Source organism: Aphis gossypii, chromosome 2 (assembly GCF_020184175.1).
Source record: "Aphis gossypii isolate Hap1 chromosome 2, ASM2018417v2, whole genome shotgun sequence".
Lineage (NCBI taxonomy): Eukaryota > Metazoa > Arthropoda > Insecta > Hemiptera > Aphididae > Aphis > Aphis gossypii.
Window position 1 is genome coordinate 23,826,281 of NC_065531.1, and position 15,497 is coordinate 23,841,777.

At 27.0% G+C, this 15,497-nt stretch overlaps 1 protein-coding gene across 1 annotated transcript; it reads left to right on the top strand.

Moving 5' to 3' along the window:
* The first annotated feature begins 3,456 nt into the window (after positions 1 to 3,456).
* LOC126549591 (uncharacterized) lies at positions 3,457 to 4,087 on the top strand. The gene has a single exon (XM_050199180.1). The coding sequence runs from the start codon at positions 3,671 to 3,673 to the stop codon at positions 4,085 to 4,087; it is 417 nt and encodes a 138-aa protein (XP_050055137.1). The 5' UTR covers positions 3,457 to 3,670.
* The last annotated feature ends 11,410 nt before the right edge of the window (positions 4,088 to 15,497 follow it).

Consider the following 15,497-nt stretch of genomic DNA (forward strand, 5'->3'; position numbering starts at 1 on the left):
TCTTGTGGTAAATTGAACTTTTTCAGCAGTTCGGCGGGAACGTTTTCTGTAGCCTTTACGACAAACCCGTAGCTCATCGGTTCATGTTTTTGAAAAGCTGTAGTTTTTTCGCCTTTACTTTCTTTACATTTTACAAGAAGTGCCTCAAAGTCTGCATATATAACTATCGGGTGTCGTTGAGTTTTTTTCCAGCCATCGAACTCTAATATTGTACCGGGCGGAGGCATCTGAGGTAGGATAGGTTTGTGTGTTCCGCATATCAGCTTGTGTTGTTCTAGTGCATCTTGTCCACTTAGTATATTATTCCGGGGCTGATTGTCAAATGATGTAAAGCACCGTTTGCAAAATATTACATGACCATCATGTGATGTTTTTTGTGCACGGACAAGTCGTGAGAAATTTGATATAAATATGTAGTGGCTTTTATCTCCGTTGGTAATTAGTAAGAGATCAAAATGATCTTTTTTTTCTTCATCGACGATCTTAAGCGGATAAATAATATGTTTTTCACCCTTTTTTTGTTTTTTTAAACCGTATACGTTAACAGATACGTTTTGGTTATTTTTTTCAAATATTTTTATCTCCGTAATGGGTGTTGGGAACGTTAAATCGGAAAAATTGTATTTTTCTTCGTGCGTTGTATAATTTTCAGCCACTTGATTTTTGTTATTTCCCGAAACGTGTTTTGATAATATAGCCCACTTGAAACACTGTTGGTCTGAGTTTTGCGGGTTAATTACAGCTTTTTTATTTTTTATGTCATTTGGTAATGGAATATATGACGAGCCACCCATAGGTGTATATTTATACACGCCCAACAACAAGCCATCTATTGATTGTAAAGTAAATCCACTTCCTTTCGAAGTATAGACGTCTTCCTCGGACATAAGATTAGCAAAATCTATATCAACCTTGGCTTCGATATCTGTATCCATGAAAATCTCTTTGGCTGAGGTCTTAAATGCTCTATTCTCTGCAGAATTATCAACATACGGTCTATTGTATGTAGCTTCCAATTTTAGATTATACTTAATTGGATGTTTAGTTGATAGCGATTTGAGTAATTGTATTAAGTCTCTTTTTGATGTTACTAGAAAACTGCTGTAGTTGGTCAAATTATCTGTATTTTTCATGTTATACCAATTGATTTTATTTGAGAGCGATGTGCCTGTCTTAACAAAACCACGGGTATTGACGATGTCCATACGTGTTTTTTTAGCATTTACTGCTTCGTTTGAATTTTCCACATGATGTCCACGCTTAAGACTATTGCGATTTGAAGCGGATGGAACTGAAATCAGATACATATTTTACTATTAAAAAAGTGTATAGAAAAAATAAATGAAAGAAATTTGTATTTTATATATCTTAAATATCGTTGTCTACATGCATATATTATATTTAGTTGAGTACGTTTCATTAAATTATAATATGTATAACACAACTGATATGAGAATATCGGTTTATGAAAAAGTTTTATAGAAATGTTTAATATTTACTTATGTTATTGTCTGAATTATGTAATTTTTAAAATAATTTTATTAAGATTTTTAGATATGTACCAACTATGTTTTCAATAGGAATAATATTAAATGTGTACATGTTTTCATAGAAAAAAAAGAAATTCATATTGTATTATTAAATATGCATATGATCAAAACATTTATGGCTATACTTAAGAATTTATAAGATAAATTAAAATTATTTGTGTATATAGGTAATAACGTTATGACAATAATCATATGGAAATATTTTCAATTACTTTAATATATTAATACATGAGTTTATTAAAAGTTATTAAATAATTTATTTTACTAATATTCTTAATATATATGTATGTTATTAACGGAGCCAACTATGCTAGTTGTACAGGATTTTATCTAAATTATGATATTTTTCCATAATTTTATAAAATTTAGGTTATTATTTCTTATTTTTTACTAAGAAGTGATGATTTTTATGTACATTCACTAAGATACTTTTAATTGTATAAGTAATGTATCCTAACAGTTTGAACACAAAAAATGTTTATTTAAAATATTTTAGTATAAAGCAATATTTCGTTTTAATAATTCATTGATAAAGCTCTATTCCTACACGAAGTGTTTTATTGTTTTCTACAAAGTAATATAAGCAAGTTATGTATACAAAGATATAAATAAGATATTTATTATTATATATTTATATATTTACCTTCATAATCGTAAATTTGTTCAGTCGGTTTCAAAAAATTTTGAATTTCTCGCTTGGTTATGGTTGGTTGTTGTTGAATTATAATATTTGAACCTGAAAATAGTATTATTATTATTATTATTATTAATTTGTTTATGAATATTTATCTAATAAATGTGTATATTTTGAAAAAATAATACTTACGGTGTTTTTCTTTGCTATGTCTGATGAGGTTATCTCTTCGCGTGAATATTTCTGAGCATATACTGCAAGAAATCTTATTAGATACATCGTGTGACTTGGAATGTCTGTGTAGATTTTTAATCAAAGTAAAGGTTTTATCGCATACACTGCACGAAAACATGATTGCGTTTAAAACTGAAAACACTAGTCGAACTCGCGAAACAAGACTTTACCCTTCAACGAAGATATGAGTAATGAAATATAGTAAAATATATTTTACTTTAAATATCAGTGTGAAATGATTTTATCTAAGCGATTCACTAGCGCATACGTACAATATAGTGGTAGAAAAGCGAAGTATAATATTTGTTAATAATACAATTTTTAAAACACTGGTAAAATAACTGAGAAAACTTAGGAAGTCTAAATTAACACGATTTGACACTTGAAGGGTAGTACATGGACTGATTTCATTTTGCTTCATGACACTACTTTCTGTCTAGTATTCACCGACAATACTCGGACATGTCTCTGCAGGTCTGTACAGGTTTGTATCTGGAACGGACTTGGTGACAGGGATGTGGTGGGTTTGTTATGGACAACGTATATTTCAAAAGGTTTAATGTGTGTGTGTGTGTGTGTTCATTAATGTATGTCTGTGTGTGTTTGTATGTGTAACAACACAGAGTTTTAGAGTTCAGACAATCAGATTGGCTTGCGAAATATATACACTTAAACACTGAAATGAGGAAAAAAGCTGTGAATGAGTTTGAAAAGGATTTCTTCAAACTTTTAAACAATGCAGTTTTTGGGAAAACGATGGAATCGATGAGGAAACGTATTAAGATGGAACTAGTTTCATGTCCAAAAAGATTGCAAAAACTTCTGAATAAACAAACATTTAAACATTGCACAACATACAGTGAAAATCTAGCTGCTGTTTCGCTGGAAAATAAAATTATCGAGTTCTGCAAACCGATATATATAGGTGATTATTAATAAACTTACACATACAATTATTACTTTATAAACTTATTTATTTATTTATTTATTTTTTTTTTTTATAGGTTTCGCAGTACTAGACATAAGTAAAACGCTGATGTACGACTATCACTATAACGTAATGCAGAAACATTATGGCGACAAAATCGAGCTCATGTACACAGATACAGGTAAATTATTATTATTATTATTACTATTACTATTATCGTTTTATTAATATATATATTTTTTTTCTTTAGATTCTTTAGTATATTATATCCAGACTGACGACTTTTACAATGACCTGGCGAATAATTCTAACTTGATCGACCGAATGGACACGGCAAATCTACCCCGAGACCACCCGTGTTACATTGCTGAGAGAAAGAAGATACCTGGACTATTTTCTGATGAAACCGATGGACGTATTATGAGAGAGTTTATAGCACTCCGAGCAAAATCCTATGCTTTCATTTTAGAAGACAAGGAGAAAATTAAGGCAAAAGGCGTCCGAGGGCACGTAGTTAAAAATCATATGACTTTCAAAGATCATATGAATTGTCTTTTCACCGATGATGATAATGACAAGTCTAACCTGTGTAGGGAAAATATCTCTATCAGATCATTCAACCATCAGATTCAAACGATCAAATCCAACAAATTATGCTTCAACCAACAAGATGATAAACGGATAGCACGATCCGATAGAATACATACTTACGCCCACGGACATTTTAAAAATAACTGTTAATATTATAATCGAAAGGAAATTTGTTTTTTTTTGTTTTAAAAAGTTGTAAATATTTTTACAACGTATATTTCAAAAGGTTTAATGTGTGTGTGTGTGTGTGTTCATTAATGTATGTCTGTGTGTGTTTGTATGTGTAAGTGTATGTATGTATGTGTGTGTGTGTGTGTGTGTGTGTGTGTGTGTGTGTGTGTATATGTGTGATTATGTATATATGTGTATATGTATGTGTTTATGTATATTGTATATGTGTGTGTTTGTATGTATGTGTGTATGAATGTTTGTCTGTGTATATACGTGTGTGTGATTATGTATATATATATATATGTGTATATGTATATATGTGTATATGAAAGTGTGTATGTATAGGTGTGTATGTGTGTGTAAGTGTATGCATATATGTATATATGTATGTATGTATGTGTATGTGTGTATGTATGTATACCCGTGTATGTATGTATACCTGTGTGTGTGTTTGTATGTATGTGTTCATATATGTATGTTTATCAGTGTATATATGTGTTTGACTTGGGTTAGAGATTTATTTAATATTAGGTAAATGTGTGTATGGGTTAAGTTAAATGGATGGATGTGTGTCGTATGATGGTGACGGATCCTAATGTCCACTAATATGTATATTTTATAATATTATGAGACACTTATAAGAATATACCTAGCTGGTTGCGGTTATGTGTACGTGGTAATGCTTTAATATTTTAGGTAGGTCTAGAATATATTATATAATAATTGGAATTGTATTTTTAACAATAATCGGTTATTTTTATGGACTGTTCTTTTGTTTAGACGATGAAGGGACTAGTGGTGAGTCCGGCGATGGCGATTCGGTGTCGGCTGAGGACTAGGGTGTAGAGACTGGGAGATTAGGATGTAGGTTAGATTATATTATGTTATAGCTGTATGTGATTGTTGTTACTAGGATATCTCACAACCACGATTTAAGATAGTATGGTTGCCCGACGAAAAAAAAATTGATTAATACTTATTTGATAACAATTTGTGATAACATATGTGTTAGATAACGCTGGGTTTGGCGACGACGGCGTGGACGAATTAATATGTGTTGCAGATTGCCTATACTGTTTAAATATTGTCAGTTTCGGAGGAGCCTAGGAGGAGCCTGTACTACGAATTGCCTATACAGAGGAGCCTATGCTTTTACATGTAAAATTTAAGGGGGAGGAGATCTAGAACTGTCTATTTCTACCTACTAATATTACTATGTATAATATTTTCGTACGTGGTTTTTTGATTATTTTTATTTTTTGTTATTATAAACATGATATACCTATCCTTATTTTTTATATAATTTATTTCAACTACAGCCTTACATGGTACTAATATTTGATTGTTACAAATATTTTGTTTTAATTCATAATTTATTCCTGACATGTAGTTATAATGTTTTGCTATTTCTGATACTATGTGATATTCTCCAGGTGCTTCTAAGTTCTAATAAAGTATTTTTCACTTACTTTATGTTTTTGTTAGTAATAAGTTGTGTTTCGAATTTATTAAAAAATGCTGAGTAGCTTCAGGGCCGTATTTGGGTAGGGGCAACGGGGTACACGTGCCCGCAGCGGAAAATTTTAGGGGACGGGGCACTCATTGATGATAATTTTTAGGTATTACGAATTTAACGTTTTTTTTTTTTTTTTTTTAAAAATAAATATAAATATAATTAAATATAAAAATTAATGTTGAATATAAATACTTAACACGTTCACGTCCGCGTCAAATTCAAAGGTCGAGACGTCGAGTGCACCCAGCCGAGTTAATAATCAGTTATATCATAAATCAGATATAATATGTTGTATTATATTATATCTGTGGTTATACCCACAGATATATAAAAATACTAGATAGCCGACTTGGAAATGATTTCGAAGCCCACAAAATGGCCGAAATTCTCTTATCTAAGAGGTAAATGTTTACATATTCACAACATTGATACAGAATATCATTGTTATCAATTTAATATTTATCATATGAATATTAGACAATAGACATTCTAAGATCATGATTTTTAATTTTTATAACTCATATTATTAACTTTAGACTCATTAAACAATTATATAAATTATTAATAAGTACCTACCAACTTTTTGAAATACTATTTTCTTATGTGTTTATATTGTTCAAAGTAAGATATAATGAAGTAAATATATTTTAATGTTTATGTATACATTAAACATTTTTTGCAATTCAAACAATTTTTAGAAGAAAAAACTGATGGAACTGCATCAGTTTTTAAGTGTAAACTTTGCCCATTAATATTTTTAAAATCTGAGTGAGTGAAATGTTTACTGCATACTCTGCTATATTTTGTCGGAACAAATCCTTTTATTTATATTGCATCTATCCACTTTTTTGTTATTTCTTTATTTAGAAAGGAAAACTAAAAATCAAAAGATAATATACCTATACATTCTAGTTAAACAATTTTCAAAATGATACTTACGAAAAAAATGGATACCATTATTTGCAACTCTTTTTCTGTTGCACTGCCAAACACAGCAAAAATAAACCATTTTGTAAAAAGAATACTACTTATGGCACATTACTATAAAAAACTAAAATTTATTAATTAGATGCCTACTTGTTTAAGAGAGCTAATCATTGTGCATCATATTTTAAAAGATTGGTATGATAATAAAAATATGTATAATATAGCAATCTATATATCATATATCATATATTATCCTTATATGTTAGGTATTATAATTATAATTATTTATTTTGGTCTTGCATAATTGATTTATTCATATAGGTTATAATATTTGTATTTTGGCATGGGTAACAACTAAAAATTAATTAATCAAAATCATTCTTAATAAAAGCAAATTGAATTTTACTAATTTAATGAATCATGAGTTTAAGTTTTAACTTTTAGTCAAACGTATGAGCTGCAGATTTAATTACACCCTATGTTTAGAGTTAATACAAGTAAATTCTAGCCTTCACCTAGTTTATTTTCTTTTATATTAAATTAAATTGTTTGTTCTTTCTCTTTGTTTACATTATTATGTTAAAGTATGACTTAGGAACATAAACGTTTATTTTTATATTTAGTTAATTTATTAAATGAACTCAGATCAACCAAATTCAAGCATGTGTGTATTGGATAAGCTTTAAACTTTTTAATTAAACATGTTTATCTGCATTGTATTTCTCGTTTATTATAATAAATAATATTATTAATGTTATTATTAATTAACTAAAATAATAATAGAATTTAAGATAATAATTATATTTATTATAATTATATATTATTAATACATTTTTAATAGTTTTGTTTCCCGCCATAACATTATTACGGTTTATCACTTTATCATAATATATATTTTGTAAACATTCACCTCTTAGATAAGAGAATTTCCGCCATTTTGTAGGCTTCATAATTTTTACATTGTAGGAATAGGGAGTCGTCTATCTAGTATTTTTATATATCTATGGTTATACCACAGAATAAAGTTATACCATATCATACTGATAACACGTTTTATAAGCATAAAAATGCCGGCAAACCGAAACCAGCTGTTTGTTGTTGTTCTAATACTTATACTGAATGGCCGTGTGGCTGTGCTAAATATAGTAATCGTTCGCCATCAACCCGACGATTTTATATACAAAAATAATATTGAGATATGACGACTAATAATCAATGTAAATATCTAATAATACCACGATTAAAGATATTTTTAATCGTGAATAATACATATAACATTACGATATAGATATAATAAATAATAATATCTATACTGATTATCCATTGAGAGTCACTGCGTCAGGAACGTACATTTATTTTAATACATACACATTATTATATTGTTGGTAAAAATAAAAATTGTTAAATATTGTAGAAACTGTTTATCATTATACCATTTAAGTATTTAACACACAATGCTATTTCATTTCATTAATTTTTTTCAGTTATTATTTATAAACTTATGAATATTATGATAGTTGTATAAAGTTTGGACTTTTAATCTTAAACAATAATTTAGTGTTGGTAAATGAAATCATTTAATTCATTTTTTATTTAATTATATTTCTTAATTCTTGTGTACCTATCCAATAAATGGCTTTTCGAAACCGACGAAGTGGTGCTGCTTACAAAAGATTAGCTAAAGAAAAGGCTATAAAAACAGCAGAAGTCTTATCTAAAGTTCCAAAATTGGACACTTTTTTTGTTTCAAGGACTGTAAACAAGTTGCCAAGTATGAATTTAAAATATATAGTTTAATATATGAACAATGAACATAGTAGTAAACTAACAACTTTATATAGTTACTGTTGTGGGTACTAACTACTAACAAAAGTATACTTAAGTCCAAAGTATAATTTTATAAGATATATCTCTACCTAGTATTTATTTATATATTATAAATGTTATATATTTGTTGAGTTTTTACCAAATATTAAAATTTTTATTTTACTTAGTTAATTTGACTGTTTAACCTAATTAATATTTTATTGTTTACACATTAAATTATGTATTATAACATGTTAAATATAAAGTATATATATAAATATATAGTACTCATGTCTCATGACTCATGTTAATAATTGTAAGTAATAATAAGTAATAATTATGGCTTGTAAGAACTCATTAAATATTTAAATAGGTATTTAAATTTTAACAATTTTATTAAAAATAATAATATTGGATAGATATTTGATTATCTGTTATTTGTTAATAACATATTAATGTGGTGGGTAATAATATTATATTTATATAATAATACATGGTTGTTTTGTAGCATTATTAGGTTAAAATAATAAATTTCAATATGTTTTATTATATATTTTATATTTTTATTTAGTAAATAATGATATTGACCCAGACAGCAATATTTAGTAACATTGATATTTTAATAACATTATAATTGGATTACATTTATAATATTTATAATGCAACGTTACTTTATTATTAATAAAAAGTTATATTAGAAATATTATACACAAAATATTTTCTAAATATTACACCTTGATTTATTGTATAACATTATCCAGTTAATGATCTTAAAATATTTTATAAACATTCAAAAAGTACCTTAAAATAATATTATTTTCTTAACATTTTTTGCATATTAATGTTCATTAATTTTCTAACATTATTTTATTAATTACGTAACAATATTTTAGAAATATAAGTTGTATAAGAACTTTTTATAATAATAATAATAATAATACTTTTGTTCATTATTAGTATTATTCTTGGTTATTTAATATTTTTGGTCATTGTTCAGTTGCACTCAAGTTGCAGTGTGACGACGGCGATAACGATACAAATTTGACAATGAATTACTTATTATTATTAAATTATTATTAGTGTTACTTAAAATTTAAATATATATGTAGTATATAATATTATAATAGTGCGCGACGCGCTTTTGGTTGGCCGAATGTACTACAAGACAAGTGTACGTCGGTTCATAATAATATTATGCTGTTTAGGCAATTAAAACTTATTTTCTTCTTTTACAAAAAAAATGAAAAATAAATGGTGCGTCTGATTTATTTAATTTACTTCTGCATTTATATAGTCTATTTACAATTAATTTTGCAGTGACTGCCATTTTCTACAATAACAGTAATATAATAACATAACCCGTCATTATTTTTGTCCGATTCAAGCCTGTGATTTCGGTGGTAATTCCGCAACACCGCGTTGAAAATTCCGTGACGTATTTAAAATGAATAAAATAAATCGTCCAAACCAGTATAAAAGTATATAGGTAGGCATATTATACTATAAAGTATAAATAGTTCTAAATTTGTTCATAATGAACTAATGAAGTATGGTTAGTGGAAATATGTGTCTTCATAGGTAAGTTTATAATATTATAGTATATTCGGATATTCCATATAAATGTAAAATGTTCGTTTAATCGCTTTCGCGCAGACACAATATTATATATATAATATAATATTATAGTGCATATAGATTACAGTCTACTGAGTACAAACTGAGCTGAAGGAACATTCGGATTTGTTAGTCTGTAAACTGTAATACTGGTCGCACTCGCCGATAGTTGATAACCAAAGTTATGTATTGTCGACGACCGTCACTGGCCACCGCCGTGTATACAGACTACAGAGTATTACCGAAATAAAATAGTTTTTAATAATGTTATGAATTTTATGTCTTTTGATAATGCAATACGAATACAGTAATATTATTCACTACTTCATATAATATACTATGTGGTTTCCCCGTTCCCGACGTTCAAGTGTTCGATGGCTGTAGTAATCCGTTGTCAATATACCATAATATGGGTATTCCAGTATTTCAGTCCTTAAAATAGATATTATCAGTAAGGAAAACAACAACGAATCATACTTCCCCGTTCTCCCCGTTACGCCATAAGTCCATAACCGAGTAAACCGGACTTTATCTTTTATCTATGCGACTAATCTAATGATTTTGATTACCAACGCCATCGCTGCACGCCGCGTGCCCGCGTTGTCTTTGACAGTTTAATCGCCACCGATTACGGTTGTTACGTCTAACATTACTTTTAACTTATGTATAAATTTGTTGTGAACAGTGAATTGTTATATTATATTATATTTATATATATATTATGTTATATTAATTGTTATATTATATTGTGCTTTTTTTATTAATTAATCATTTCAATATTCGAATCCTGGCTGAACTGAAGCTTTAACGTAAGTATCCACAATATTATATTATTTAAAATACATTTTATTATAGTATCAGATTAACGATTATATTTTATTATGCATTTAGACAGCATAATATTATTTAAACAAATCTTTTCATATGAAATTAGGTACTTTTATTAGTTTATAAAGTAGGTAATAGGATTTAGGTTCTACTATTGCTCATTAGTTACCTATTAAAGTGAAGTGAATACTGAATTTGATATATAATCCAGCTTTTGGAAGAAAAACAATTTTATTATAGATGTTTATATAATAGGTAGTTGTAGGTAACATAATATTTGTCTTAATAATTTGATACCTAAATCTAAATGTGTAATATCTATATCCATTCAGCCTATATTATAATAATAGTGTTAATTTATGATTATCAATTTACCATTGTAAACATAATTTATCAAACGGTTGAAGTAATTTATTATTGGCAATGGTATATAGTCGGCATATAGAAGTAGTTATTACTTGTTTATTTATTTAGTTATACCTATTTAAGTATAATATTAATTATTGGTAGGTAGGTATGTTAATTTTGACTAATATTTTAAGAACTCGAGCAACTTATATTTTTCCTACTTATAAACCATAAATTATTAGATTCCAAAAAGTTACAACAATAAATAGGTATGTTATATTATATCTACCTCATTAAAAAAAGTTTTGTATTTACTATTACCACTAATTAAATATTTATTTTAGGTATATTATTATAATATTAATACTGATGTCAACTATTTTATTATTTTAAAAATGTCACTTTTTTTGTTGGTTAATATTTAACATTTTTTTTCTTAGATAAATATACCTATAATGATTAAAAGTCAACGATCTAAAAGAAGAAAATTAAAACATGAATTAAATTATATTTTTCATCAGTCTCCCTTTTTTAATAATGCTTCTAAGTCAGAAAAGTCAGAAGAGAATCTAAATTCAGTTCCTTATAAATTGTCTATTGACATTGGAAGTTTATCTCATCCAACTACATTTAAAGATACAATTGAATCATCAACAAAAGCTCCTTCAATTACAATTTCAGATACTATTTTCATGCCTATAAATAATGAACATATTATACCTTCAGAAAATGCTAAATTATTTTCAAATGAAATAAATTCATATGTAAAATCTGGAAATTCTACTTCTGATGAATTTTCAATAAAAAACTTTTTAAGACATTGGGCTACTGAATACAACGTCACTCATGTCGCTCTTAACGGACTATTAAAAGGTTTGAAAAATCATGTTTGTTTCAATGATCTTCTTGTTGATAGTAGAACCTTACTAGGTACTCCAAAAAATATCTGCAATAATATTCGTAATGTAGAACCGGGTATGTATTATCATTTTGGGTTGGCTGCAGGTATTTGTAGATTTATTCCAAAAAATGTAACAGATGTTAAAGTATCAATAGGCATTGATGGATTGCCATTATCAAAGAGCAGTAATGGACAGTTTTGGCCAATTTTAGCTTCTATAATTATTGATTCTCATTTGCCCAAAAAAGTTTTTCCTGTCGGAATTTACTATGGGTCAGTAAAACCTAAAGATAGTAATGATTTTCTTTTCGACTTTATAAATGAAACGAAAGAACTTATTATGAATGGAATCATTGTAAATGAATTAAAAATATCTGTTTCAATCCATGTTTTCTGTTGTGATGCCCCAGCTAAATCATTTATTCTGAAATTGAAAGGACATACTGGATTTTCTTCATGCACTAGGTGTATTATTGAAGGGGAACATTTAAATAACAGAGTTTGTTTTCCTTATTCCCATTTAAAACCAACAGAAAGAAGTCATCAAGCTTATTTATCAAAATTAGATGAAGATTATCATACTTCTAATCAATCACTTACACGTCTTATTGAATTACCAGGATTTGATAGTGTTAAATCATTTTCTCTCGACTACATGCACCTTGTATGTCTTGGTGTCATGAAAAAGTTATTGTTTATTTGGGTTAGAGGACCATTAAATGTTCGCCTTCCTTATAAAAAAGTAAAAGAGTTATCAACTACTTTATTAAGCTTAAAACCATTTATTTCATCTGATTTTGTTAGAAATATAAGAGGAATTCAAGATTTAAATCGCTGGAAAGCTACCGAATTTCGATTATTTTTGATTTATTTAGGAACAATTGTATTAAAAAATATTTTAAGAACTGATTGTTATGTACATTTTATGTCATTAAATATTTCAATGCTAATACTACTAAGTCCAGATCGTGGTCATTTGTTAGATTATGCAAGACAGCTTCTTGATTATTTTGTTAAACATTTTGAAGTATTATATGGTAAACATTATGTGTCCCATAACATTCATGGGCTTTTACATATATGTGATGATTATGAATTATATGGGCCGCTTGATAACTGTAGTACATTTAATTTTGAAAACTACATGAAAGAGTTAAAGTCATTGCTGAGAAAACACGAAAAACCTTTACATCAAATAATAAATCGAAATATTGAGATACATAATAGTTATGCTACTGGAGGATTTGATGAAATGAAAAACTTATCTATTAATATTAATCAAAATTATGATAAACCACTATTAAAACAACAACATACAAATGGTCCTACAATGGAAATTACAGGACTTCAATATTATGTTTTATGCTTTAATAACATTAACATTAAAATAAAATATGGAAAAGATAGTTATATTCTAACAAAAGACCAACAAATTGTGAAATGCTTAAATATTGTGATGCAAAAAAATAGTGAAACTGTTATTATTGGGAAGAGTTTTAAATTTAAATCAGCATTTTTTGATGATCCAATTGATTCAACTATACTTGATATATTTATAGTAAAAAATATAGCTAAGAAAATAAATTATTGGCCAATCTCAAGTATAAAAAAAAAAATGATGATATTAAACCATAATAATGGGCAGCTTATAGCTATGCCCATTATTCATACGTCAAATTAAATATTTCAGATAACTGCCTCAATGCCCATTCAGGTTAGATAATGATTAAATAAACTTTTATACCAAACTTTTCACATGAAATGTTAAACTGTTTCGCTCAATCTAACATATTGTAGGTACATCCAGTACAGTGGCATACTGAATGAATAGGTAATGACTACATAATACTTATTCATTTTCATATTTATTTCAGCTGATGGCTTTCTGGGATGTTGTTCATTTTTTAAATGATGACAGTGTTGAGGCAGTACCACAAATGTGGTTTAAAAACAATAAATGTGCTTGGCCTAAAAATCCAAAACAAATAAAAAAATTCATTGAAAAGCGTAAAATACCAAATCTGGACGAATTTGTTTTTTATCCTGCTAGGAAATTTAAAGACAAAAGTTATGGTATGTTTTTTTTAATGTTGAATTTATTTTCATACTTGTAATTAATTATTTTAATTCCTAAAACATTTTAGCAAGTTTATCAGAAGCTAGATCAAAATCAATTAAAGCAGTACTTAAGTCTGATTTATCTACCACAGAAGATGATAGAGTTAAACATAAACGTTTAAGAAGACGAAAATGTTCAAGTGTTTCTCCAAACTTGAAAAGGAAAATATCCAAGTCATCACATAGCATAACAGATACCTTTCCGCCAAGATACAGAGTGGTAAAAGGTAACTAGAGAATTAATATTTTATTATATCATTTTAAAATTAAATCCATTAATAATTATTTAATTGGTTTTATAATAATTAGTATGAAATCCAAATCACTTTTTTTTTTGTTAAGATTTATAAATTATTCTGTTCTAATATTCTATACTTATTATGTATTATACTGTTATAATTCTTTATTATTGCTTTAATATAATAACTTTTTTTTAGAACATACTCCAATAAAATCTGAAGAAGTTAAAGATTATGTAGATAGTTGTGGAGATGATTCTGACAAAGATTTACATTGGAAACCTAAAACTAATTCTATATTCGATAAAAGTAATTTGAATAATTTATTATAGTTAAGCACTAATACATTTTAAATCTATGTTTTAGAATATTATTGATTACCTATTAAATATATGTGTTATTTGTAATTTTTAGTTTCTGATAACGATGATGGCAATGATGATTCAACTGGAATTAAGTACTTGTCTCCTGCAAATGACAATTTTAAAATTGTATCTGATACCAATAAAATAAATTCAAATAATTATGAAATTCAAATCATCAATTCTCCTGTTGGCAAATGGAGTGTAGAAAAAAATGATGATACTACTATGATATATGAAAAAAGTATTGATGGTAATAGTCTATATATAAAAAGAGTATTATTTTCAAATGACGAAGACAAGAAAAATGAGAAATCAGGTATAATTTTAAAATTAAATTCCTTATTATTTTATTATTTAAGCATTTAAATTGTTAGATTCTACAAGCAACTTGATGAAACCAAAATTTGGTTTAGGAAACAGTGTCATTAATGATAATAATGGACCACTTATTAAAGAAAAAGCTAGTAAGTTTATAATTTGTATATTAAATTTATAAATATTTATTATTTCTTTTACCTATTTAATATGATATACATCACAATAAAATAATTATATAATTGTAATTATTAATTTATTATTGAATAAATATTGATAGACTTCTAAATTATTTGGCTTTCGACATAGTCCAAAATCCAAATAACCCTCATATATAAATAATCATAATCATAAAAATATAATACTTAAATAATATTTTATCAAATTTAATGTTTCAGATGATTTTCAAAAA